Raw genomic sequence first — 27,916 nt, 5'->3', positions numbered from 1 at the left:
GCAATGTTAAAACGCCTCGCGGGAGAGTAAGGCAGGTGAAAGGGTTGAGACTTCTCAAGGAAGCGAGGCAAAGGCAGCAGCTCTGATTGCTTCTGGAGTGCTCTCAGGAAAGCTGTGCCCAAGTCCTTTAAAAGCTGGTTTACTTCCCAAGTAAACATGGTTGCCAGCAAGAGCAACCGTGTGCTGGGTCCGAAAGGAGGAGAAGAAGCAAAATGCATCAGTGGCCTCCCTGAGATCATAGAAAACCAAAGTGGACATTTCTTCTAGATGCTATTAGCTACTCCTCCCTCTCAGGTGAGCCCCTTTGGTTTGCCTGCCTTCGAGGAGGCTGCTGAGAATCATTCAAGCCAGTTAAAAAAAAAATGGTTTCAAGTAAGTATCTGAAACACAAACACATTAGCTCAAAGTGCTGGAAACACAGTAATAATCACAAAGTCCTTACTTCTTCTCTCCTTTGTACCATTCAAAGGCCGGAGGCGGCACACCTGCACCTTCGCATCTTATCAATCCACTGCGTCCCGGGGCCACGGTGCCAGATTTAATTTCCTGAATCGTAGGAGCGACTGAAAAAGAAACAAACAAAGCAAGAAACCAGTGGGTAAGTGAAACTAATCTGCAGCAAAAATATAACACACATATATTTTTATTCCTTCTATATTCAAAGCAATCTTGTGCCTGATAGGCCAATGCATCACATTTTCAGTGTTTTATGCTTCTAATACAAGACTAGTCATTTTCAGCTTCATTTTTCAAGTTGGACAATAGATGAATGTTCCCAAGGAGTGCACAGTAAATGCAATACATTTTGGCCTTGCTTCCTGTTGGAAAAATGGCATTGTTGAGGGGAACACTTCATCTGTACTCCAGTCAGACTACAGTCCCATAATAGCTCTCATTTATTGAGTGATCACTGGGAGCCAGTCACTGGGCTAGGTGCATTATGTTCAGGATTTCCTCAGGGTAATACTGTAAGCTAGATGGGATTATCCCAACATCATAAATGTGAAAACTGGAAGCTCAGAGAGGTTAAATAATTTATCTAACGTCACACAGCTACTTAGCTGAAGAATTTGGGCTTAGTAGGGGCATACTGACTTAGGCACATTGACTCAAAGCCTCAGCTCTTCCATTATTCTGTGTTTTCTTCTGCCTACTTCCTGCACTTTAGCACATTAGTGTTTTTTTGGGGGGTTGTTTCTTCTACCCGGAATGCTATTCTTTTCCATTTCTACAGATTTAGGCTCAATTAGGCGTCTCCATTCTCTTTCCTGTTGCTCCGGTTGAAAATAGCTTTCCAGTCTCGAAATAGTTTATCTAAATCTCTCATCCCATTGCTTTCCATCTTGTATGGTAATTATTTATGGGAATGCCAGGCTTGTTTGTTAGCTGCCTGAAGGCAGGGTGAGTATCTGGTTCATGTTCAGAAATCAAAACCCACAAAATGATGCTTAAAAAGCTTCTTTCTAATATAGCCACTCCTTTACTTATCAAATAGTTGTTGAGCCATCAACACACACCAGGCATTTCTCAAGGCACAAAGCAGTGCAATTCCCGGATGTGATGAAGTCTATGTTCTAGATGGAGGGAGGGAAGGGGAGACAGATTATAAGCAGTAAATAAAATAAGTAATTCAAATAAAACATTAGACAGTGATAATAGAGATGATAAATAAAAATTAGGGCAGGATAAGAGGAGTCTGAGCAAGGAATAGATTATAGTTCTATGTAAGGTAATCTGAGGAAGATTTATTGAGAAAGTGAGATTTACGTAAAGACTAGATGTAGATGAGTGAGTTTGCTCTGTGGATATCCAGAGAAAGAGCCTTTCAGGAAGAGAGAAGAGCTTGCAGTGAGGCCCTGAGGCTGAGGCAAGCCTGACTTGCTTGAAAAATAACAAAGATAACCATGTGGCTGAAGGAAAGGAAAAAGAAGGAGGATTATCGAGAGATGGAGTGTGATGATTAAATTTGCGTCAACTTGACTGTGTCACAGCGTCAGGGTATTTGCTCTTTCTGGGTGTGTCTGGTTCTGTAGGAAATAACATTCAGATCAGTGGACTCAGTGAAGTGTATGCATACCACAGAGTCCATTGAAGGCCTGACCAGAACAAGAGGCAGAGGAAGGGAGAAATGCCCCCCTTCCTTACCCGACTGTTGGAGGTAAAACACTGGTCTTCTGCTCTCAGACTGAGATTCACACCACTGGCTCCCCTGGTTCTCAAGCCTTCAGACTTGGACTGAGCTATACCACTGGCTTACCTGAGTTTTCACTTGCAGACAGTAATTCAGGGGCCTCCTCAACCTCATGTGAGCTATTCCTGATAACATAATCTCTTTGTGTGTGTGTAAGTAGGTAGATACGTGTAAATATGTATGTGTGTATCTATCTAGATATCTGTAGGTTTTATGCATATAAGTATATGTATACATCCACACCATATATAGACTTATTTCTATATGGACGTAGACACACACACACAGGTTACTGGTTCGGGTTCTCTGGAGAACCCTGACTAATACTTGGGGCCAAAGGATAGAGATCAGATAGGACCCTGAGGGCCATTTTAAGGACTTGGCTTTACTCTGAGCAAAATGGTGAATGACTATGGAAGAGAGATATAATCTAGCTTTTTTTTCAAAGGTATTTTGGGTGTTGTGTTGAGAAAACATGATAGTGAGGCCAGGAGGGAAGCTGAGCACTCACAGGAAGCTGTTGCAGGAAGCAAGGCGAGTGATGCTGGTAGCTCAGATTAGGGGGGTAGCACTGGGGGTAGGAAAAGTAACTGGCTTTGGAGTCTGTTGTGAAATTGAAGCCAATGGGATTTTCCTAACATAGTAAAAAATGAACAAACAAAAACCAGGAGTCCAGGGTGACTTCATTTGGCTTCACTGGAAGGTTAGACTACCCTTCGCCTGAGATGGGTAAGATAATTAGTTGATGAGTTTGGGAGAGAAACATTAGGAGCTGTATGCAGGTGTCATTGTCTTTTAATAGATTTTATTTTTTAGAGCAATGTCTGTTCACACAAAACTGAGTGGAAGGTACAGAGATAGCCCATATACCCCTTGCCCCAATCCATGCCTAGCCTCTCTGTATGGACGTTCCCTACCACAGCAGTACCTTTGTCTCAGCTGATGAACCTACATCGACACCTCACGATCATCTAAAATCCATAGTTTACATTAGGTCTCCTTCTTGGGGTTGTATATCCTATGGGTTTAGACAAAAACTTAATGACATATATCTGTCATTATGATATGGTACAAATTATTTTCACTGCCCTAAAAATCTTCTGTGTTCTCTGCCTATTAATCTCTACCACCCCGCCACCCTGGAAACCACTGATCTTTTTATTGTCTCCAAGGTTCTGCATTTTCAGACTGTTATATTGTTGTAATCACAGAGCATGTAACCTTTACAGACTGGCTTCTATCACTGAGTGTAATGCATTTACGGTTCCTCCAATGTCCTCTCATGGCTTGAAAGATCAATTCTTCCTAGCACTTGAATGATATTCCATCATTTGGAAGTACCACAGTTTATTTATCCATTCACTTACTTAAAAGTATCTTGTTTGCTTCCAAGCACTGGTAATTAGAAATGCAGCTTCCTAAACACCCACGCACAAGCTTTGCGTATGTAAGTTTTAAGTTCCTTTGGGTAAATACCAAGGAGTGCAATTGTTGGATCACATGACAAAGTTATGTTTAGTCTTATAAGAAACTACAAACTATTTTCCAAAGTGGCTCTATCATTTTGCATTTCTACCAGCGATGTATGAGTGCTCTTTTTGCTCCACAACCTCATCAGCACTTGGGGCCATCGGTGTTCCAGATTTTGGTCATTCTATTAATTGTGTAGTGGTATCTCATTATTTGATGTGGAACATTTTTTCATATACTTAATTGCCATCTGTGTATCTTTGGAGAAGTTTCTGTTAAAGTGTTTGGCCCATTTTTTAATTGGGTTGTTTATATTCTTATTTAATTGGGTTGAGGTTTAAGAGTTCTTTGTGAATTTTGGATAACCATCCTTTATCTGATGTGCCTTTTACAAGTACTTTCCCCCAGTCTGTACCTTATGTTTTCATATTCTTAACAGTGTGTTTCACAGAGCTGAAATTTCTAATTGTAATGAAGTTCATCTTATCAATTATTTCTTCTATGGATTATGTATGGCTTTTGGTGTTGCAGCTAAAAAGACATCACCCATTCCAAGGTCATCTAGATTTTCTCCTCTGGTATCTTCTAGGAGTTTATATGCATATCTATTTTCATAAATATTTTCTCTTCTATCCATCTTTTTAACGTACTACATATTTTAAATAACACTATAGGAAAGTGTTTAACACAACAGGAACCTTGAAAATGCAAATACTAATTCATTCAGATAAATGACCTGAGTTAAGTGTGCACCCTGGATATATTTAAGTTTCTTTAGAAAGCAATAAAAAAATACAGAGTTTAATGATTTTTCAATATGCAGTGAATGTGAAAACTGTAAACACCCTTACAACAGAACATTGCCTTTCCTTTTAAAAATACTCTAGGAAATTCATCATTTTCTTTTAAAGGTGATACTTCACTTTGAAATTATAACACCTCTATTTCTCTGTGGTATTTTTATTCTTAATAGTAAAAGTTCAGTTTATAGTTCTGGAAAGAAACTTGTAAAGAAATATTATTTTTATTAAAGTGCTTGCTAATAACTTGATGAAAAAATAATAAAAAAATGTTGCCAAACATATTTGAAGAAAATGCTATGAGATAATACACATGCCCATTTATATATTTATATATGTAGTATATATATGTAGATATGTTAATATATTATATATGTATGTATATATCTGTATGTGTATAGGCCTATGAATTTGTGTATATATATGTACATATATATACACAAATATATATATATACACACACACTCTGTCTCATATAAGCAATCATTTAATAAATTTAATTATCTTTATAAAGCAAAAATCCCATCTCCCCATAAAAGGCAATAAAATATACAAAAGACATCTATAAATAAAATCCCACTTATTTGTCAATTATTATGACACATTTTTGCTTGTGAGAGGCATAGGTAGGATTATATTTCCACTCTTGCTCTCATAGGCTTTAATCTCTTTCTCTCCCTGTCGCACTCAGAGGCCATAATCTTTTATAATATCCAACTATTATTGAAGATGAAATAACCATATGCAACAGGAGATCCATCACAAGCTTCTATTGATAACCTGGTTAGTTTAATTACTCTCTTGTTTGTCAAGGGGGCCATGACTCATTATAAACAAAACCATGAAATCCGGAACATTGCCTGAAAACCCATGCGTAATGAACCGAAATAAAATCTAATTTGTCATTAAAAGGCTTTTATGCAGTTCTTTGTGCATATGGCTCAACACTAGGTGCTTTACCACACAAGTTAAAGGGACATGATCCTGTTGTCTAGAGGTTCACAGGCTGCTATAATGGACACTGAAAATGGAAAGAGACCTAAAATGTCATATGGAAGCATACATGAAGAATGAGTCAAGAATTAACACTGTTTGTAAGAAAAAGTCCTAAGAACATTTTTTTGTGTTAGGGAATTAAAGGGCTATGGGTAATCAATATGGAGAGGGGAGTCTGATGTAGATTTCATTTTGAGGTTAAAATTATACACTTGAACTTGAAGGCTCTATTGATTTTTCTTGGAGACATGAATGAGCCCTTTCCATATTCTTCTACCTCTCTTAAAAATGACTATTCAAAAAAAAAAAAAAGCGGATTCATCCACCTATATTCTTCATTCCTTTATCAATTAAATATTTTTATTAGGGACTATGTTAATTTAAAAAATGGTATTCTTGCCTCATAGGGTTAACATTTTTGAGGTGTGTGTGTATGTGTGTGCATGCATGTACAAAAAGTAAATAAATAAGTAGTAAAAAAGCTGTATGAACTAAGATGAGAATTGAGCAGAATAAAAGAAAAAGGAATCCTGAGATATATTGTTTTATGTGGTGCGGTCACGGAGCTCCTTATTGATAAGGCAACATTTGAGCAGAAAATTAGAGAAATAGAGAAATAGAGAAAAGGAATCATGTGGTTGTCTGCAGTAACATATGAAAAGGAAACAGAAAAGAAATAGGCCTTGAGTTGAGAGAGCATGTTTGAGATGGAAACATTCTTAAAGGTTTAAGTAGCAGCAAACAGTCATCATGGCCTGAGCAGATAAGTGAGAGGAAGAATCCAGAAGAGAAAATTGGGCAGGCAGGTGGGGCTCAGATTCTGTAGAGTCTGGTAGCCCATGGTAAAGCCTTTGAATTTTGTTCCAAGGAGATGAGGTTTTAGAGATTTTGAGCAGAGAGACATGGCTTGATTAACTTTTTATAAATATTCTTTGGCTGCTGAGTAGATCATGGTCTGCAGAGAGGCAGGAAGGGAAACAGAACTGCAGAAGTGCTAGGAGGCTATTGTAGTAATTTTTAGGATGATGAGAAAGCCATTGGCCAATCCATAAAAAAGGAAGGAATTTAGAGAAAATTTAATTAAATAGATCATTGGTCACATTGGACCTGAGTCAACTCATTTCAGTTAACTGGCAGTGACAGGACATTTTTAGTGAAATTCCAAGTTTATACCATTCTGAACTCTATTACTTTGTATAAATAGAAGAATTCTATGGAGACAAAAATGTCTGATTATACCCAGCAGGTTTCTTTTCTAGAGCACATCTCAGAGACTGTGACGTACATGTATGTCTTATGAATATTTTTTAGTATGAAGCTTTTTCCAAACTTATGAGACCATGGAATTGCAAAAGTTTTTTTTTTAAATATTTTATTCATTTATTCATGAGAAACACAGAGAGAAAGACAGAGACACAGGCAGAGGGAGAAGCAGGCTCTCACAGGGAGCCCGATGCGGGACTCAATCCCTGGACCCGGGATCACACCCTTCGCTGAAGGCAGATGCTCGACTGCTGAGCCATCCCAAGTGTCCCTGTAGAAGATTCTATATTAAAGTCCTGTGGGGCTAATATGTTTTTGGATATGATCTGGGTATGTTGGACAGTGGGACTTGTAGATGTCTAAGGACTAGTCCACATCCTATGTTATGTGATTTATTACTATTCAGGTCAACAATCATCCCTGGTTAAACAGGTTTCTATGTGCTCATGAAGTATAATGCACTCATGAATTTTATGTGGGGAAAAGGCCACAGTTATTTGCATCATAAATATATAGTCATTTATTTGCCAGAAATATATACCTTACAACAACTATGATTAATTATCAAACTGGAGCTATAACAATGAATTATAAGTATGCTTAGCTAAGTTGTACAAAACACTCATTTTCCACCAAAAATACATTGTTTTAAGAAATCATATTGAACCCTTCCTAGAAGAGATAACCAAATGGTAAAATCTGAATGATTGCTCCCAGAACCTATTTCTTTTTACCATCATACCCCATTGCTCTATGAATTTCGGCCATGACCCAGTAGTGTAAGTTTCTTTTACAGGGAATGGGAGTGTAAAGGTAGGCATCTGCATGCGTTTGTGTTTCTGGAACTGTTTTTCTTTCCAGAAAGACCATTTTTGTTTTGCTTAGATGCAGCTTCTTTCAATTACACCAAAGTAGCAAAGAAACTGATTACTTGAGCATCTCAAATTCATAAGTACAATGGCATCCTTTGGAATAGATGGATTTGTGTGCACTGCTGAAATTTCAAAATACTGCCCTTATATCAAATTGTATATAGCTGTAAGCTGAAGCAATTGTATACTGAAATGAGTTAATTTTAGAGAAGTATTACTAGATGGATGTGGGGAACAGCAAAGAACGGATGTTGGGAAAAGCCAGCAGTGAAAGGGTCAAGAAGGGGTATTTAACACCTGTGTGATTAGATGCTCATAAAAGAGGAGTCTTCCCTTTTCATTTACTCAGTGGGATTATTTCCATTCATTGTTTAGCCAGTCATTTCAGGATGAAGATAATTAAAGGTTCTTCATCCAAAACTCCAGGCTCTGCAGGTGCAAGCAACAGAACCTCTGCACTTGGCACCCAATAAGCCTAATCAAGATTCAAGTTTTCTTAGTTACATGACAATAGCCACAAAGACCTTCTTCCTCTCTTGTCATTCTCAGTGGGAGCTTTGGTTTTGTACAAAGTCCTGTTATCAAAAAGATGAATGAATCCAAGAATTCTTTCAATAGCCTTAGTGAATTAAGGTAGTTCAAATGAAACCTTATAGTTCCAAAGGCAAACAAATTTGACACCATCCCTCTCCCTCAGAATGATGGACAATGACGAAGGTGCCATATTAAAGAATTACAGCAAAAAAGAAGAGTGAGGAATAGTAAAGAGAAGTAAATCGTGAGGAAGTCTGTCCTACAGAAGTATGTAGGAAAACACTGTGGTAAATAAGCATGTTGACCTTGTTTGAAATTCTAGAACTTGTGAGCTACACCAAAGAAGCCTTAGTCAAATAAACAGTCTTTGAAAAAAATTTAAGGCTTCCAGTACCTACCAGAGAACACATCATATAGGATGTGCTCAATACACAATTGTTACGGATGAGGATGATGATAGTTGAAAAATGTCTTCCTTGAAGACAGGTTGCACCTTAGGGTAGGAATAATGACAATCTCTCAAAGGCTGTCATAGATCTCACAGAAATGGATCACAAGGTCAATAAACCCTTTCCATGAAGCAAATATGTCCTCGCTTTATGGACTAATTGGATCTTAAAGAAAGCTAAAAACTCCATCTTATTGCTAAGAGAAAAAAATTAAAAAATAGTTTATGCAGTCAGATTTTTTAAAGAATCAAATCACTGAAATACAGTTGAAAAATAATCTTTGTGACCTAAAGGACTTTCACATTGAATAACACCTCTGCCCAGTTTTCACAGGGGATGGAAATAATACAGTTTGTAATGTACCTCCAGCTTCCCCAAGACCTTAAACATTTACACAGTCACAAAATAGTGCAGTGAAAAGGCTTTTCTTTGCAGTCAAACAAAAGTGGTTGTAACATTCACTATCTGAGTTACTTCACCCTTCTAAGTTCCAGTTTTTTCATCCGTAAAATAAATAGTGCCTACTTCAGGGACGGCTGTATAGACAACATAAAACACTTCATAGAGGCCCAGAAATAAACCCACAATTTTAGGGTCAATTAATCGTCAAGAAAGAAGGCAAGAATATGCACCGAGAGAAAGGTAGTGTCTTCAAAGTGTTGGGAAAACTGGACAGCTACAGGCAAAAGAATGAAACCGGACCACTTTCTCACACCATACACAAAAATAAACTCAAAGTGGATTAAGAATCTAAATTGGAGACCTGAAAGTATAAGAAATCCTAGAAGAGAGCACAGGCAGTAATTTCTCTGACATTGGTCATAATAACATCTTTCTAAATACGTCTCCCGAGGCAAGGGAAAACAAACCATTGAGATTTCATCAAAACAAAATGCTTCTGAACAGCAAAGGAAATGACCAAAAAAGCTAAAGACAACCTACTGAATGGGATAAGATATTTGCAAATGATATCTGATAAAGGGTCAGTATCCAAAATATATAAAGCACTCATACAACACCCCAAACCCAAATTATCCAGTTAAAAAATGAGCAGAAGACATGAACAGACATTTCTCCAAAGAAGACACAGAGGGCCGACAGACACATGAAGTGACGCTCAACATCACTCATCATCAGGGAAATACAAATCAAAACCATGACATATCATCTCATACCTGTCAGAATGGCTAAAATCAAAAGCTCAAGAGACAAGTGTTGATGAGGATCTGGAGAAAAAAGAACGCTCCTGCACTGCTGGTAGGAACGCAAACTAGTGAAGTCACTGTGGAAGACTGTGTGGAGCCCCCTCAAAACATTAAGAATAGAACTACCCTGATATTCAGGAATCCCATTACTGGATGTTTCCTTAAAGAATACCAAAAAAAAAAAAAAAAAAAAAAAAAAGAATACCAAAATATTAATTCAAAAGGATACATTTACCCCAATGTTTATTGCAGCATCATTTACAATAGCTAAATTATGGAAGTAGCCCAAATGGCCATATAGATGAGTGGATAAAGAAAATGTGGTGTGTGTGTGTGTGTGAATATATTTCTATACAGTCACATATATAAAAAATGGACTATATATATATATATATATATAAATGGAATATTATACAGCCAAAGAATAATGAAATCTTGCCATTTGCAACAACATGGATGGAGCTAGAAAATATAATATTAAGTCAATAAGCCCATCAAGGGAGACAAATACCATATGATTTCACTCATGTGTGGAATTTAAGAGACCAAACAAGTGAACAAAAGAAAAAAAAAAAAAAAGAGAGAGAGAGACAAACCAATAAAACAGACACTTAACTATAGAAAACAAAGAGATAGTTCCCAGAGGGGTGAGTAGGGGATGGGCAAAATAGGTGAAGGGGATTAAGAGCACACATATCTTGATAAGCACTGAGTAATACATGGAATTCTCAAATTGCTAAATTATACAACTGAAACTCATATAACACTGTATATTAACTACACTGGAATTAAAAACAAAAACAACAACAAAAAACTTCATGAAAAGTGTTTACCTTAGTGTTTGGCACTGAGTTAGCAGCCAATAAAAACATTAGCTACCATTAAACAGGTATTACTACCAGTGGATAGGAGATGAGAGCTATGCTCCCTTTAAGAACATGAGATCATGATAAGATATGGATCGAAAGGGAACTAATTTTTCAGAAATTCATTGTCTTGTAAGCAAGTGACTGATTAATGTAATTAAAAGCTATATCAGTATAACTTTTACTCTCCCAGAAATCCATCCATACCCTGCTTTTTAATTGCAGTTAACCAAAAAGGACATTTGTGGTAGATCTCATCTTAATTTCTCAACGATCAACAAGTAAGAGGCTTAGGTTCGATAATGTGCTAAAACATCAAATGAGTTCCTTCTAGAAAAATATGCAATTGTGGACATACATTATGTGTTAGGGCATATAAAAGATCAATGTATCGATTCAGTTAAGCTTATGATGAGATCATTTTGTCTTTCATATGAAAGACAATGAAAAGTGGAATTTCACATTAAATTCGCATGAATTTCACACGAAATTGACTTCAGTGGTTTCATTAAAGGCTCGATATCCATCCTAGTTGACTAAACTGTGATCTCTGACTCCCTTGCATTTGCACAGGTGCATAAAAAGCAAAGTATTTTGTAAACAAAATTCCAGAGCTAAGACATACAGCTACAGATGAAGTCTGATCTTAGGGGCATTGGTGAAGGCGCTTGCACTGGCCCCCTAGACAGGCAAAGAACAATCTGTGCATTGTTTAAAAGTACAAAATAAGGGATTCTTTTCCTAAAGTCATGGCTTAATGCTATTAGAGTATTTCACGCTTTCAAGGAGGTTAACTATATTTAAGGTTGCATTAGTCATTTATATGGTGGTGTGAATGCTCTGATATTGTGTTGATTGTGAGCACACATCTGCAAGAGGCCTTGAAGGATGGATGGTTGGGTGGCCTGTGACTCATGAAGAAGTAGATAAAAGAACAATAAGGCGAGAAAGGGTTGTCTAATGAGGAGTCTGTTGGTGCTTCGGCATAACTCATTCATAGCGTGCTTTGGGCAAGGGTCAGCAGCACTGAAATCACAGCCTGCAGTAGCTGTCCCCTTATAGTCAGCAATGCTCACTTCAGTGATGCATCCACTGTAAAATATGTCTGAGATTTATTGGGCCACCAGCTGTATCAATAGGAATTAAATGGTTCACTGTTTTCCTAGCTGTTCACCAAACTTTCTTTCTTTAGACTTTATTCATGATTTGATCTCTTCTCTGTTGTCAGTCATGCTGAAATTATAGCTGAATGTGATTGATTTGGATACAGTGGACCAGTTTGCGAGAATTTTGAAGCTGGGACTCTCCGAAGGCATCTCTATTCTCAGCACGTGTGATCTTGCAACACAAGTTGTCCATCAGCACAAACTTTCGGAGTCCCTAAATGTGCACATGCATTCTTTTCATGTTGAAGCTATTATGAACTTCCTGATATAAAGATCATGTCTTACTGAATCCTTCCAAAATAAAGATTAGAAGCATTCGGATGCTGTCTTTAGATTACTTATAAAACATGAAAATATTCCTGGGAATTTTTCTCATGGGGAAAACCTTCTTGTTCGATGAATCAGTCAAGATACGTTACTTAAGCTTCTATTGTGTTTATTGGTATGTCTTAAGTCATGGTACATTTTCAAAGATCAGAATCAATCTGTCAGAATAGAAATAAACTAGACATATATAAATTTATGGTTTTTGCAGCCAATCAATGTAAAAAATGACACCAAAGGCTGTACTTGGTAATCGGTGGGGAAAACACGGGTGGAGGGTTTCCTCAGGCTAATTCTCAACAGATCAAGTCTCCTTCTGATTTCAGGGCCAGCTTCCTCCAAAAACCTACTAGTGAACCTGAAGGCACCAGGGAGTCTTGGGCTGGTATGACTTCTGCCCTCTGCAGAATAATCACTGGATTCTATTTCTTAGTTGACTAAATGGTTTATTATTTCTTCTTGTTTCTGTAGCCTTCAATAATCTTAAAATAGCACATTAAAAAAGTTGATTAGAATTCAGTTATTAAAATTATTTAGTTCTGAAAAATGAATAATTCATATTGCTAATGTATTCCAAAGGATTACTTTCCAAACACACTGTCTTGGAGGAAGAGAAAAGAAAGGCTCTGAGTAGCTAGAAAAAAAAGGAAAAAAGGGAAATTAAGAGACAAACGTTGTATTAGAGAAATCTAGTTGTAAACTACCCATTTCTTCTTGCCTGATGCCCTCAAATGCATGAGGGTGAATGTTGGAAGTCTAGCAAGACTACGGGGAGTGTGTTAAGCGAATGACATTTTCAAAACTATATGCCTAGATTCCCTAGTAAGGAAATGAACACGAAAGTGAACCACTTCCACTTCTCCATCTATTTTGAAGTGGTAATCAGCTGTGTGCTCAGGCCCGCATCCTGGAGTTTGTACCGTTCTAGAATTTCGGTATGGTTCAACGAGTAAAGCAACGGGGGTCATGACTGTGAAGCAGATGTGCTTTACCCATCGACTTGCTCTGAACTGACGAACAAGGAGAAAAACGACAGAGCAGGAAGTGATCCTCGTTGTAGAATTGAGAGGTAATTTTTCTTCCCATCTGAAAAACACAGTCTCAGCCACTTCTACTTACGGAGAAAGGAGGCTAGATCAGAACAAACACGGTAAGGAGTACCTAAGAGCAGAAGAATAAGAAGACATAAAGTAGGAGAGACATTTACCTACAAATAATACATCTTAGAGAAATAAGAAGATATGGGAGGAGGATGGCAGGAAAAACTGTAATTTTCAGGAACAACAGTATGGATGTTTTTGAAACTGAGAATGTTTAACAAGGGGAAAAAAATGTCATCCTTCCTAAAATGATTAAATAAAACGTGGTATGAGAAAACTCTGCCTAACAGCAAAAGTAATTTGACAACTGAAGGGTGTGTCAGGAAAGGGAAAGTCTGACTGACAAATAAGAACTTCCATGTCAGCCAGAGTAGCACATAAATAAATTATTAGAGAAAATGTTTAGGCTCTTTCCTCTTCTCAGAAATATATATATGCCTAAAATGCAGCTGATACCCTCCTTATAATCTCAATCTTATTTACTGCCTCTTATGTCAAAATCGCTGGATTTCTCACTATTTATTGCTCTCATCCTGCAAAGCTTATCTGTGCATTTGATGAACAGTTGCTATTGCCGTTTCATCAATGTCATTACGAAACATTTCCAAGTCTCGAGAGACTGAAATCTTGTAAATTCTGCCTTTAAAATGCATCTTATCACTCCTCACCACCCCATAGCTGTCCTGCAGGTGCGAGCCAACACTCCCCCTGGCTGGAGACACCGGAGGCTTCTCCAGTGGCCCCCGCTTGTGCCCTTGCCCCCCGTGCTGGCCATTCTCCGTGGGGCAGCCGGCGTGTTTCTGCTACCACCCGCCAAGTCCTCATTCCCACTCCCACACACAACCGCGCCCCGGCGTCCACGTCCATCCAGAATACAAGTCAAGTTCAGGACAGTGGTCCCCAAAACCCTACACGATCTGATCCTCCCGCCTTCTCTCTGACCACATTTCTGTGCGCTCCCTGTCTTGCCTGGTCTTCTCGGGCCACGCTGAACCCCCTGATGGTCATGAACATTTACCAATGTCTCTGCTTTAGGTTCTTATTACTTGGTACTCCCGGTCTGAAATCCTCACCCTTCAGACAATCTCCATTTTGTGCTTGCATCCTCCTCGCCTCCAATTCCCCCACATTGAAGAGGGCCTCCCAGTCCCTCTGTATAAAGTAGCTCTACCATCCCCTCACCCTCCAACCCCTTCCTTCTTAACCACCCTCACTGGGCTCTGTACCGACAATGTCCCTCTGACGTAGTATATATGGACTTCTCCACTTGCTGAGCGTCTCTTTTTCCCCCCTGGAGGGTACAGTCCATGAGGAAACAGTCTTGTTTCGTTCAACGATGTATCCTAGACTAGTGGCTGGCACATGGTAGGTACTCGATACAAAAAAAAAAAAAGTTGTATTATCACTATGGGATGAGTAAAAACTACAACGACTGTTCAATTCTCTGTTACAAAAATATGGTCTATCTTGATGTAAGCCAAGGCAGGTGTCCTACTGTCATTTCTCTTTGCTGAGTAGAAAGTTTCTGTACCGTTATCATTTCTATGTTTAAAATCTCTAATTTGGGGCATACCTGGGTGGCTCAGTTGGTTGAGGGTCTGCCTTCGGCTCAGGTCACGATCCTGGGGTCTTGGGATCGAGCCCCACATCGGGCTCCCTACTCAGCAGGGAGCCTGCTTCTCTCTCTCTCCCCACTGCTCATGTTCTCTCTTACTCTCTCTCAAATAAATAAATAGGATCTTTTAAAAATACCTCTAATATTGTGTGCCTGTAAAATGAACAGTGCAATGTGTCCAAATATATCACCTTAGTGTTTTTGGTAAGTTTTACTATATAATAATACCTTGTGGTTTTTCATCCTTTCATACTGAATTAGGTTAATATATAACTATGTGTGTGTATATATATGTTTAATATTTAATAAATATGTTTTATATGCTTATATAGAAATGTGCTATATTTATATATTATATATGTAAATTTAATGTATTCCTTAGAGTACTTCAATATGATTTATAATAAATTGTCTGAAATTAAGTGGTTAATTTTAGTGCTTCATTTTTACATGTTATGCAGTATCGCATGCAACATTATACAACTCAGCACTTAAATACAATACAGCTGGGCAGCTGAGTTGTAGAAAAAAATTCAACTAAGCAGTGTTTCTATCACATCCCCCCAAATACTGTGATTCAGAAACCATCACAGATAAACTTTACACTTATGCCCTGTTCTACTCAGCCATTGCCACAGTAATACGGTGTAACAACCACTATGACTTAGTGACAAGCATCAACACCGATCTCTCCCTCATGTGTCTTACTCTCTTTTGTATCTGTAACGCCCATTAGTCAAAGCAGTCATATAGTCAAGGCTGTCATCAATGGGGCTGGGAAATACTCCACCTACGTTTAGGGGAGGATGGGAGATAATACTGCCAAGGAATCATCCAGACCATTACTTATAGGTAGGTAGAATTTTCCAAAGCCATTCAGGCTCCAAGTCTCTTTCATACCAAAGCTAAAGAGAGCTCCATGGGTCTGCCTGGAGAAAGGAAGTCTGTTACATCTTCTGCTAAGGAAAGAGAGTGGTCTGAAATGAATTGTGGATTCCAGGGTGATTTAACGTGAGGGATATCGGACTGAAGGTCTACAGCAGAGAGCAGAGCTGCTGTGGAAACCACAAGGATAGCCAAGTACTACACAAACCAAGTGCCGTGGCAAGGCAGCATGTCAGGAAGGCGTTATTAGATCTCCCGGAAAGGTGGATATGGAGGATCCACCAGAGAAGGACTCCTGACTTCTTCAGCTGCTGAAAATGAGGCACATTTGAGAATTGGGAGAGATTTTTCCATGGTCATATGTCATCCACTGACTCAATATTTTTTTAATACATTTATTTTTTATTGGTGTTCAATTTGTCAACATATATAATAACACCCAGTGCTCATCCCGTCAGGTGCCCACCTCAGTGACCGTCACCCAGTCACCCCCACCCCCCCGCCCACCTCCCCTTCCACCACCCCTAGTTCGTTTCCCAGAGTTAGGAGTCAAAGATACAGATGCAATGAAACGCCGGGACACCTGCACCCTGATTCAATATTTATTCTGAGTTTTTGTCTGTTCTGTTATTCATTAACACACTCATTGCGATTGGTCAAGGAATATATTAAAATGGTTCCTAGATGAGCTCAGGGCTCTAGTGAAATTAGGAACTGGCTAATAAAGTGTCATAAACTTTTGTGTTTCTCCAAGGCCTAGCCTAATAGGAGGAAAATGAGACACTTCAAAAATGTTCATTGAATAAATGAATGTGATGAATGAATGAACTCTATGGAATACTGTGATTCTATGATATTACTAAAATTTACACTCTAGGCTTTTTCAGTGTAATATAGTTAAATTTTAATGAGTTACATTCGGTGTTAATGGGCTTATTATGTTCACGTAGTACGTAAGTGATGCTTAAACGCATACATACTACATGGCCAAATATTGGTATCAATGGCATTTCCTAAAATGTACATTTCTTAAAGAATTTTTTTAATAAATTAATGTTTAGTGAGTAGGGATATGGAAATAGAAAAAATTCTGGGCATATTTCACCTAAAATTTAATCTGACACTAAAAATTTCTCTGAAGAAGTTGTACATTCTAGACATAAAGGGGTCTATTTTGATCAAATAAATGGATATACTTGCTAAGGAAATGAGTATTTATTTTGACCTCAAGTCTTTGTTATTAGTTGAATGTGAAACACATATATGAGTCCAGACAATTTATTCACTTGTATAAGTTGTAAGATCTGAGTACCATCCCTCCTTATCCATGGGTCATACATGTCACAACCTCCAGTGGATGCCTGAAATCTTGGACGGGATGGAACCCCAAGTAGGCTATGTTTTTCCCCATTTCTACATACCTGTGATAAAGTTTAAGAATAAAGACAGTAAAACATTAATGATAATAAATAATAATAGAGCTGTAATGACAATACTGTAATAAAGGTTACATGAATATGGTCTTTCTCAAAATAACTTATCATACCGTACCCACCATTATTCTTCCTATTAATGATAAATGCCTCTGTGATGAGATGAAGTGAGGTGAATAATGTCAGTAATGTGATCTAGTGTAAGGTACTAAGACCTTCTGATCACAGGTCAGAAGAAGGATCATGTACTTCCAGACTATGGGTGACCATGGGTTACTGAAACCCTCGAAAGTGAAACTGCAGATGAATGGGGACTATAATTTAGACTAGAAAGTTGATCTGTGTATACTGGGCATACTGGACACTGTTTATAAGAGACACGGGCAGATGGATTTCAGAACGATATTAGAAGTTGTAGTATATGCTGCTTCTTTGTCATCTTGGCTAAGTGCTCAGTTTAGCATTTCTGCCTGAATTTGAGTTCACTATTTTTTAAAATGGAAATTCACAGTGGGAGATGAGTATGATTGTAGTGTAAAAAGTGTAAAGACTGGTCAAGATAATGCTCCCCATTGAGTCTATTATCTCAAGCTCCTTCCAATGCATCCCACTATGTATCCCATAAAATAATGGCCCATCACAGTTATTATGTTTTTCCTGCTCAAGTAATCCTATGAGGTGGCTTAGTAATGGCATTAAATAAAACTATTTCAATGTGATTTTGTGGGGTGTGTGCGTGCATGTGTGGTTTGGGTGTTAGCTCCGTCCAAAATGGAAATAAGTCTGCGTTTGGTAACTGAACCAAATGTTTCCAGGGCATTTTAAATGCATAATTCATAAAAACCAAAAATGGTAAAACAATGCACAGACTCTACTAGCATTCATTTAGCTATAGAAAATATGCAAAAACACTAGGTAGAGCAGGTTTTGTCTTTTAACATTTTAATGAGCTTTGGGACTTTCATGCATATTAGTTATGTTGCCCTAATTACTCATTATAATTCTAATGAGCATTTTATATTTAATTACAATGCTTATAAAGATTTGGTATGGACAGTAAATTATTATAACTAGCATGTGCATAATGATTATGAACTGAATTTATTAACTTTTATACCAGCATTTAGTGTTGGTAACTTTCATTTTCACCTTGGTGATTAACCACATTGTCTGATTAAACAAATATTTGTGTGGAATTAATTGTAAATGACAAAGAACGGTGCCCATGTTTTTGCTTTTTTGCCAATTCTCATCAAATTTTATTTTTCTTAACTTATTTCATAGCTAGACAAGCTCATTTAAAAATGTTAAAGTATTATTATTTTTCTTAATTATTTAAAAGATTTTAGGCCTGTTAAGACATTTCAACAAGGGAGCCCAAGGTCAGATGATCAGATGCTTTCTGCTAGGGTACAAATAGCTAGGGAATGTTACCTTATGCATATCCTAAATGTAAAGATATGCATTTAAAAAATAATGATTCTCATATTTTGTAAACATTAAGAACAACTGTCTACCATCAACAAGAATTTTTTTTCCATTTGGCAAAATGTATTTCCACAAGTCTTAGACGTTAATTCTTTGCCAAATTGTTCATATTGAAAAAAAAATCAAAACACAGCAGCTCCAGATTTATTTTCCATCCTTAAAATTTAGTACAGGGCTCTGTTTCAAGTGGGCCATCAATACATGTTAATTGATAATTAGGATGGTAATAAGGTTTTCTTGTAAAAATTCATATTCACTTAGAGGGAAATAAAGATAACAAAAACTTGAATGTGAATGAAATTACCACTTTGTCAGATGAAGTCTATATTTTTGGATTCTAGATGGTCTTATTCCTAACCCAGGTAATATTTACTTTCAAAGAACAAAGGGGGATCGGAAAGACAAAGATCAGACAAGAATGAGTGAGGAGGTTTTTATCTGAAAAATTCCTTTATATAGTGCAGCAGTTAAGAGCTTTGTGTTAAGAATTCATTTAGGATCTTAGATTTTGACCAGTTACTAGTTGAGGGATGCTGGGTAAATATAACATTTTAAAGCTTTAATTCCTTCCTCTGTATACAGGGATGACACATGCCTACCTCAAAGACTTGTTGCAATCCAAGGAGGAAGTTGTATATAAAGAAAGACTACAAGGAAAGCTGGCATATAAAGAGCATTTGAAAATTTAAAAATGTGAAACACTCTCACACAAATGTTACTGCCACCCTGATTCAAAGTGATTTTTTTTTTTTTTTTTTTTTTTAGTTTTTGAAGATTTTATTTATTTATTCATGAGAGACACGGAGAGAGAGGCAAGACACAGGCAGAGGGAGAAGCAGGTTCCCTGCTGGGAGCCCAATGTGGGACTTGATCCCAGGACCCTGGGATCACGACCTGAGCCCAAGGCAGACGCTCAACCACTGAGCCACCCAGGGACCCCAAAAGTGATTATTTATTTCGCAGAGCAATGTCTGTAGCTAATATTTATCTTCTTGAAAGTCCTCCAGTATAATTTATCCACTGATAAATGTGGTTTGTGTGCATGTACATATATAATTATGTAGGCATATATGTATTAGATTTTCATTTATTTAATGAAAATTAAATTTACTTATACATTTACTTATACATATATAAGTATATATGTATACATGTGCATAGATTTTGAAAATAATAAAATAAAAAAATAGAAAATTATTTTTAAATTAAAAACCATTAATTTGCTATTAGTTGACCACTTATGATATAGATATAATGATCTCATATACTATCTTATTGTTTACCATGCACTGGAATCAATAGTTCACTCTTTGAATTACTTTTATGAAAACAATCATCTATAGACTTGTATGACACTTATTTACACATATTAATTGATTTTGTTGAATTTCTGTATTATTAATAAAAAGTCATTGTATTATTTTATGCAAGTTGTATGATTATATACAGAAAAATATACATACTATGTAGTAATATAGGGTGTCATTATTTCAAAAGTAATGCTACTATCTCCTTTAGTACATTATAGTCTCTAAGGTAGAATTTATTCCATAGTTATCTTTTTTTTTTCTGTAAATAGCAAATATTTATTGAGTATTTATTGCACATCGCTTACTATGTTATGGCCTTAGTAGCTAAACTATGCCTTACACATAATAAATCTTTGTAATCTGAGAGAATAGATGAGTGAATTATAGCTTGCCTACCGTATAGCCTATTGACTTATGGGAAAGCTCTTTCGAGATTATTTTTCGTTTAGTAGGCTGTGCCTGCGGGGGAAGGGAACATAATGAACTGACAGGTGAAACTTCCTATCAACCCAGTAAGTGTTTTCATGACAAGATTCTCTGACTATTTAATTTCATGAATTAATTAATAAGATATTTGGTTAAGAAATAAGCATAACTACAAACCTCTTTTAAAATATTTCTAACAAGATTTATTTATTTATTTTATTTTTTTTTTATTTTATTTATTTTTTTTATTTATTTATGATAGTCACAGAGAGAGAGAGAGAGGCAGAGACACAGGCAGAGGGAGAAGCAGGCTCCATGCACTGGGAGCCTGATGTGGGATTCGATCCCGGGTCTCCAGGATCACGCCCTGGGCCAAAGGCAGGCGCCAAACCGCTGCGCCACCCAGGGATCCCTCTAACAAGATTTAATTCTGAAATCTTAAATAACTGACATTGAGCTTGTGCCAAACTGTATAGTGTCTGTTCTCTTACTCATTAATGTACTCAGTGCTTCTTGATATCTGGGGTTCCCTGTCACTGGTGGATGCCATCGAAATGCTTTGTCATCTCTTCAATAAATATATATTAAAGTCCCTGGGCAGTCAATGATCTGATGGTTGTGCTTCAAACTTTTACTGAGTGATTTCAAAGGCCCATTACGTGTACTGCTGGCACTTTTTCTTTGGTGCTAGTTGAATCTTGAGTAATTATATTGCAGGTAAGGTGGACTGGAGGAGTTTGAGTCTAAAATTGTAGGAACTGGCTCGGTTCAGTTTAGCAGTCAAGGGCTGAACTATGGAAGTTTCAAGAAAAATGGAAAGTAGTCAAGGGTTGAACTATGGAAGTTTCCAGAGGAATGGGAAGTGCTAAGAGAAAGGATTAACTCAACTGGGAATTGGGAAGAAATATTCATTCTCATACAAAGGATTTCGATTTAGTATATTTGTTTTTTTCCTACCCACATGCTCACTCCTACACAAAGAAGAAAGAGTAGCTGAAATTTTCAAGTGTAGAAGAGGAATGATTATTACAGGTTGACGCTTCTCTCCCTTTACCCTTGGGTAGCTGTTTCTCAGCAGGACATAAATATTCTGCTCAGTAACTCCATGAAGGAGTTTTCCAAAAGCAGGCAGCCCATGTGGAGAGGTCTATGATTTTCCAGTTGTGTCTTTAAGTGGGAGATAAGTTCACTTTTTGTGAGTGTTACAATCCAGGGCATTGGGCTAGAATCCTTGAGGAACAGACATCCTAGATGGATTTAAGGAGCAATATAAGCATTCAGATAAAGAGGTTTTTGGAAGGGCCAAGTTATTTTGCACCTGGAATTACAGGTAACTCTGTGGGTAATTTTTAATAGTTATGTGATTGTCTTTGAACTGCTCTGACCAAAAAATGCAGACTTAGATCTTAGGTGTGGGTCATATGGGACATTCATAATCAGCTTGTGGGCCTTTGTCCTAGATACTTGTCCTAGGAGAAGGACTTTTATGATACGGGAAAGCAGAAATATCATATAGTGGAGCCATTTTTAACATGAGTAGCCCGAGTAAGCAGGCAGACCGTGATTGGATTTAAGCAAAGAACAGGTGGGCCCAGTGGGTGGCCTTAGCCAAGTGCTAGAGCAATATGCCAGGCCAACTATGGCAAACACAGGCAGCACTAGGGGGCCTTGGCAGGCACCAGCCAAGCTGGCTACGACGTGTAGCCTGCTGAGGCTTAACTTTGAACTCTACTGGCAAAGATGGCCAGGTCATGGGCCACCTGGGTGGCTCAGTGGTTGAGCAACTGCCTTTGGCTCAGGTCATGATCCTGGGGTCCTGGGATCGAGTCCCGCATCGGGTTCCCTCTGGGTTGTCTGCTTCTCCCTCTGCTTGTGTCTCTGCCTCTCTGTGTGTCTCTCATGAATCAATACATAAAATCTTTAAAAAACAAAAACAAACAAACAAACCCAAGTAGTCTGGTCACATTCATAAGGTGGCATCTTTCATACTTCTAATGTGATTTTCAGCCAAGTATGCAAGGTGAAAGGCCAGATCCTCTTGACTGCAGAGATCCTAAATTCCCAAATAGGTAGAAACTGCTAGTTCAGCTGCCACAAATTTTGTTTCTCTTTTACATTTTGAATTTATGTCAGAACTAAAAGAGGAAACTCTGAAGGGGCTAACCTCTGAAACACGAGGCTTGTCCATAGGTCCTTATGGGTTATTTCCCACTACTGTCTCGAGTCTGGACTTATTAATTAAATATTAATCATTAAAATAGGCTTAGGAAATGCCTTCGGATTGCTGAGATCCAAATCATTGCTTCATCCAGAGAAGAGTCTTAGATTTCATTGATACATAAGAATAAAAAGAAATCAGAAACCTTATTATGAAGAGAATATTCTATCTTCTTAGATGGAGGTAGAGAAAGAATTCAATAACAATACTGCCTTTTAAAAAGTCAGTTTTAAAAAGGCCTGGGCAGAAATAAGGGATTGATTGAGTTTGCTCGTGAAGTTAAGGAAAAAAAATGGAAGGATACAAAATACTTGTTTCAATCATAATGGAGGAGCAATGGGTGAATAGAAGAAGGGAAAAAAAAAAAAAAAAAAAAAGGAATCCAGGCTAATTAAATGGTAGGGCCAGTACAAATAAATCTTAAGGAGGAACATGGCGTACTGAAAGCCTAAAGACAGTGATTTAGGGGAGAAAAGGATACCTGGTTTCAACTGCTCTCAGTCAGGACTTCACAAAAGGGAGACGTGCATTAGTTATTCTAGCTCAAAAACAAAACAAGCACCTCTCCTGTTACCCCTTTAAAAAAATAAAACAAGTTATCATTTTGGCTGTGGAGTAAATCTAATATTGGAGGAGAGACAGAGAAGATGGGAGAGAAGAGTAGGGAACGGATTATAGTAATCAAGGTCAAGGTCAAGGTATAGAAGTAGACTACCTACCAGTGGTAGAGATGTAAGATGAGAAAGGATTTGAGAACACGATTTGAGAGGGTAAAACGGACAGGGTTAGTAATAGATTGGGTACGAGGAGAGAGAAAGATGGGGATGTTGAAAATTACTCCTGGATCTTTGGCCAGCACAATTGGATGGATGATCGTGACAGAAGAAAACAATGCAAATGGGTGATGATAGAAGGCGCATGGGAACCTAAGTTCAGTTTGGGAACACACCAAGTTTGAGACGCTTTTGAAATGTCACTAACGGATGAAGCATCACTAACAGATGAAGAGATGGGCAGAAAGGTCTAGGGCCCAGAGAAGGCTGGCGTGGGAGATGAATGTTGGAGTCAAAGGTGCAAATTAATGCCATGGAAAGGCCTAAGACTGCAGGATTGAGAGGCAACTTTTAAAAAAACTGGTGTCTCCTACTTCGTTACACTGCACTTTATGAATCTTTCATATTGAGTAAGTTCTATGACTCAAATAGTATATTGGTTGCTAACAAATATTTTACATTCTTGCCCCAGGAAAAATAACATTGTATAAAAGTGGAAAATGTGTTTTGTTTTTTTTTTATAAAGATTTTATTTTTTTTAATTTTTATTTGTTTATGATAGTCACAGAGAGAGAGAGAGAGGCAGAGACACAGGCAGAGGGAGAAGCAGGCTCCATGCAGGGAGCCCGACATGGGACTCGATCCCGGGTCTCCAGGATCGCGCCCTGGGCCAAAGGCAGGCGCCAAACCACTGCGCCACCCAGGGATCCCTTAAAAAAAGAAAAAGAAAAAGCCAACAAACACTTGGGGACAAATCAAGTCACAGATAAAAGTAATTAGTGGGGCATCTGGGTGGCTCGGTTGGTTAAGCATCTGACTTTGGCTCAGGTCATGACCCCAGGGTCGTGGGATGGAGCCCCACATCAGGCTCCCTGCTCAGCAGGGTGTCTGCTTGTCCCTCTGCCCTCCCCCTGCTTGTGTTCTCTTTCTCTCTCTCAAGTAAATAAATACAATTTAAAAAAAGAAGTAACTGGTATCTTAAAAGTGCTCTTCCTCTTTCTCATGTACATATAATGATCTGTATTACACAAATATAGATGAATTATTCATACCCTTTAAATATTTTCTGAATAGAAATTCGTGGAGTGGTAGCGTTGTGGTAGACCTGGAAACAACTAAATATTTTGTTTAATGTGTATTATAGTCAGTTCTGAGAATGGTTATTTTTGGTTTTGTCTAAAGAGAAACTAAATAATAGAAGAAATAAAAAATTCAAGAGACATAAAATCATTTCGATTTCTAATTGGTTTCAGGGAAATTAATTATCTGGAAGTTCTTTTATGTATATTTCATACCTTTCTAGTCTTTATTAAACCATTTTCTCTTTATATCTTTTATTTTTTATTATCAAAATGGTAGAAATTTTTTTGTTTGTTTGTTTGAAAGGCAAAGGTAAATTGACTTCCATGCGAGGAGTGAATCTATGGGAGATTGGAATTACTGTTAAGACTAGGCTTATCCTGGGATGATGGATTGACAGGAAATAGCACTAAATCATTGTCATCAAAAGCCAAGCTTCTCTATTTTGAGAGAAGATTCCCTAAGATTCTATCAGATTTCAATGTTTTCTGAGAGACATCATCAAAAAATACCTTCCAGACATTCACAATATATTTGTATCTGATTTTATAGAATGCCTACACTATTTTGAATTGGCCACCATATTGTTTGTCATTTTAAAAAAATTACAAAAATAATTATTTTTTAACTGAATGTTATGGAGATTTGGGCCACAAATGTAAAATACGTGTTCTACTCATCAGTAGGTTGGACAGTATTCATGTGCTTAGAGCTCTTTAGTGATCTTTTATCATATACCCAAGGTCCTGTTTCTATAACAGTAGCCCAATTCTTTGAGGTCAGGGACATGAATACAGGTCCTTACAAGCATTTATATGGGGAACAGGAGTAGGGGAACAGGAGTAGGTAATTTATCTCACGGAATGAGGAGTACCAATCGAGATTTGTTCTAGGTCTCCCTTTTTATGACAGAGGAGAAAAAAACAAAGGTTTTTCAACATTCCCCGAAGTCATGGGATGCTAGTAACAGACTGGATAAATCTCACACATCCCACTGATGTGACCTGCTTTGATATGGCCTCCCCCTCGTGAGCATATCTAAACTGACCAATACGCCGGCACAGTACTACATAGTGTCAAGCTCCAAGTTTTTTGGAAACAAATATTTGTTAAGTAATTTATATGTCACAGAACTTTAGGGTATTTACAGATTTAATAGAACAAATTCTGCTCATTTCAAAGAGTTAAGCCTTTCCCATACGACTGTTTGATTATATGTTCAACAATCCGTGATCATCCAAAAATAAAATATCCTAACATAAAATTAAAGGAGTGCTTGTTTTAAATGAGATGGACTTCAGGGTGAGGACTATCTCTAAGTATGTAATTTGGTTTTATGCATTCTGATTTCTATTGATAGCATGGTAGTAAGAAGAGAAGAAAAATCTAAATGTTCACTGTCCATAGAAATCGTATAAAAAAACTCTCAATAAAACTTCACATACTCTATGTAATGCTAATTGTGATGAAATTAAAACAAGGGAAGCACTCCCATTGGTGTCAATATAGTCAATCAACATTATATATATATATATTTTTTTTTTTTTTCTCTAGGAGAAAGAGAAGAAATAAAGAAGAGGACGAGGATGAAGGGAAGAGAAAAAAAAAAAAAGAGGAATCGCCGAATAATAAGGTTGGTAGAGACTTGCAGAAGTCACTGTCTCCAAGCCTCATAAATCCAATCTCTCCTCACTCATACAGACCCCAGACAAATACTAATAATGGTAATTAATCTAAATTAAGCATAAACTATGTGTCGGAGACAACAAAGTTCTTAAATGCTTTATCTTACTTAAGAACCACACTGTCTGATGCCTTTTTATTTTTATCTTACAGATGAAAAAGCTGCAGTTAGAGAGGTTAAGTAACCTTCCTAAGTTCACTTAGCTGACAAATTAGATTCAAATGCAGATCTGTGGGACTCAGACATTTTCATTACATAGATAAACATAGATCATTCTACAAGCAGTCTGGACATGGCTATCTCCGCTCAATTAATTTCATCATGAGAGAATATTCTTTTCATCTCAACGAAGATACCACTTCTTCTTTGAAGCCCAGCTAAATTCTTCCAGAAAGACATCCTCCCTCCGTCCCTCCCGCGTGTTCTCATCTTGTGGATCACTTGGGACCTTTGTGAGCACTTGGGGCCACATCATGCAGCTTTGGAATGGATTTAAATTCTTTATGAGTCTTTGAGCAATTTCCCTAACCTCCATAATCCTGTTTACTCATTGGTAAAATGGGAATAACACCTTCACTGTAGAGCTGCTGTGAAGATTAGATCATGAAAATAAAGCATTTAGCAAGCGTCTGGCTCAAGAAAGGAACTCAGAAACAAGAATTTCTGTTTGATGTTTGATTCTCTGAGTAGGATGTACGTTACACGGTGATAAGAACAGAGTCATTCTTCATCTTCTCACAATTTCCCAGACGAGCCAGCCCATAGGAGGACAGAAAATTAAAAATTAGTCAATTATATCCTACCCCAATGAAAGACAAGGTCCATGACCAGAACTAGCATAGACTGAGCACTTACTCCAAGCCGGGAATTATTCTAAGCCCTCTTCATATGCCAACTCATTTAACTTTCACAATTCCATAACCATTTATCATGATTTCTATTTTGCACCTGAGACAGAGAGAGCTAAGATGTCTGAGGTCACACCCTTAATGGCTACCATCTTATAGGTGCTAAACCTTTGCATTTTATAACCCTTCATGTTCTCAGAGAAAGCCATTATTAACATACTGTGGCATTCCCCAAGAGGTTTCCAGGCATAGCGGTTAGTATTTTCTGGAACCTTTACGAATCCCTTTGTTCCCCATATTCAGAATCTTTTCCTAGATAATACCACAGTGCCTAAATACTGAGGGGGAAAAGATGACTTCTAGTTTTTAACAGCGGTCCTCATCTTCATTGCACCTGTTACAGGTGGAAGGAGTAAAATACACTAGGAGTTAAAATGAGCTCTACTCCACATTCACATCTTCACAGGAGAGCTGGAGCCTCTCGTGTGCGGGGAGCATGGTGTCAAAGGGAATGCACGTTCATTTTCTTTGCCATATATGCCTGTGCTCAGAGTACTGTGTGAGTAAACAGAAAAAGAGACCATCTTTGCATGGAATGCTAATGCATATTTGAAGATGAATATATGTGCGCTTTGGCGGGGGGCGGGGGGGAGGACGGGGCATAGAGCAGCTCTCCATGCCCAATCACGGGCTTCACCAACTAGGTGAGTTTATGCTTTACGATTTTCATCAGCAGAAAGAAAGAGTTGCAATTACTGAGGATTTTCACAATTCTTCAACACGCAGCCACAAAGGACTGGCTCAACAAAGCCCCCTTTCATCACAAAGGTTCGTATTCCTATTTCTTTTCTTGCTGCTCTTGCTGAAAACATTTTGTCAATATTTTCTCAGCCTCTGCTGCAGGTCGTGTGTGGGTTGGT

At 37.7% G+C, this 27,916-nt stretch overlaps 1 protein-coding gene and 1 long non-coding RNA gene across 3 annotated transcripts in view; one reads left to right on the top strand and one right to left on the bottom strand.

Moving 5' to 3' along the window:
- NEGR1 (neuronal growth regulator 1) overlaps positions 1-27,916 on the bottom strand; it is an 813,773-nt gene that overhangs the window by 188,820 nt on the left and 597,037 nt on the right. For both annotated transcript variants that reach the window (XM_025417983.3, XM_049111800.1), the window contains exon 5: positions 443-563. In XM_025417983.3, the coding sequence (XP_025273768.1) occupies positions 443-563 (121 nt within the window). The remainder of the gene's footprint in view (positions 1-442; positions 564-27,916) is intronic.
- LOC112641055 (uncharacterized) lies at positions 466-26,828 on the top strand. Its single transcript, XR_003124450.3, has 3 exons — positions 466-598; positions 26,019-26,097; positions 26,301-26,828. It is a non-coding gene; the product is annotated as an uncharacterized LOC112641055 (long non-coding RNA).

This window comes from Canis lupus, chromosome 6 (assembly GCF_003254725.2).
Source record: "Canis lupus dingo isolate Sandy chromosome 6, ASM325472v2, whole genome shotgun sequence".
NCBI classification, from domain to species: domain Eukaryota; kingdom Metazoa; phylum Chordata; class Mammalia; order Carnivora; family Canidae; genus Canis; species Canis lupus.
The sequence above is the reverse complement of the archived record's forward strand: the minus strand, read 5'-3'. Positions and strand labels throughout refer to the sequence as shown.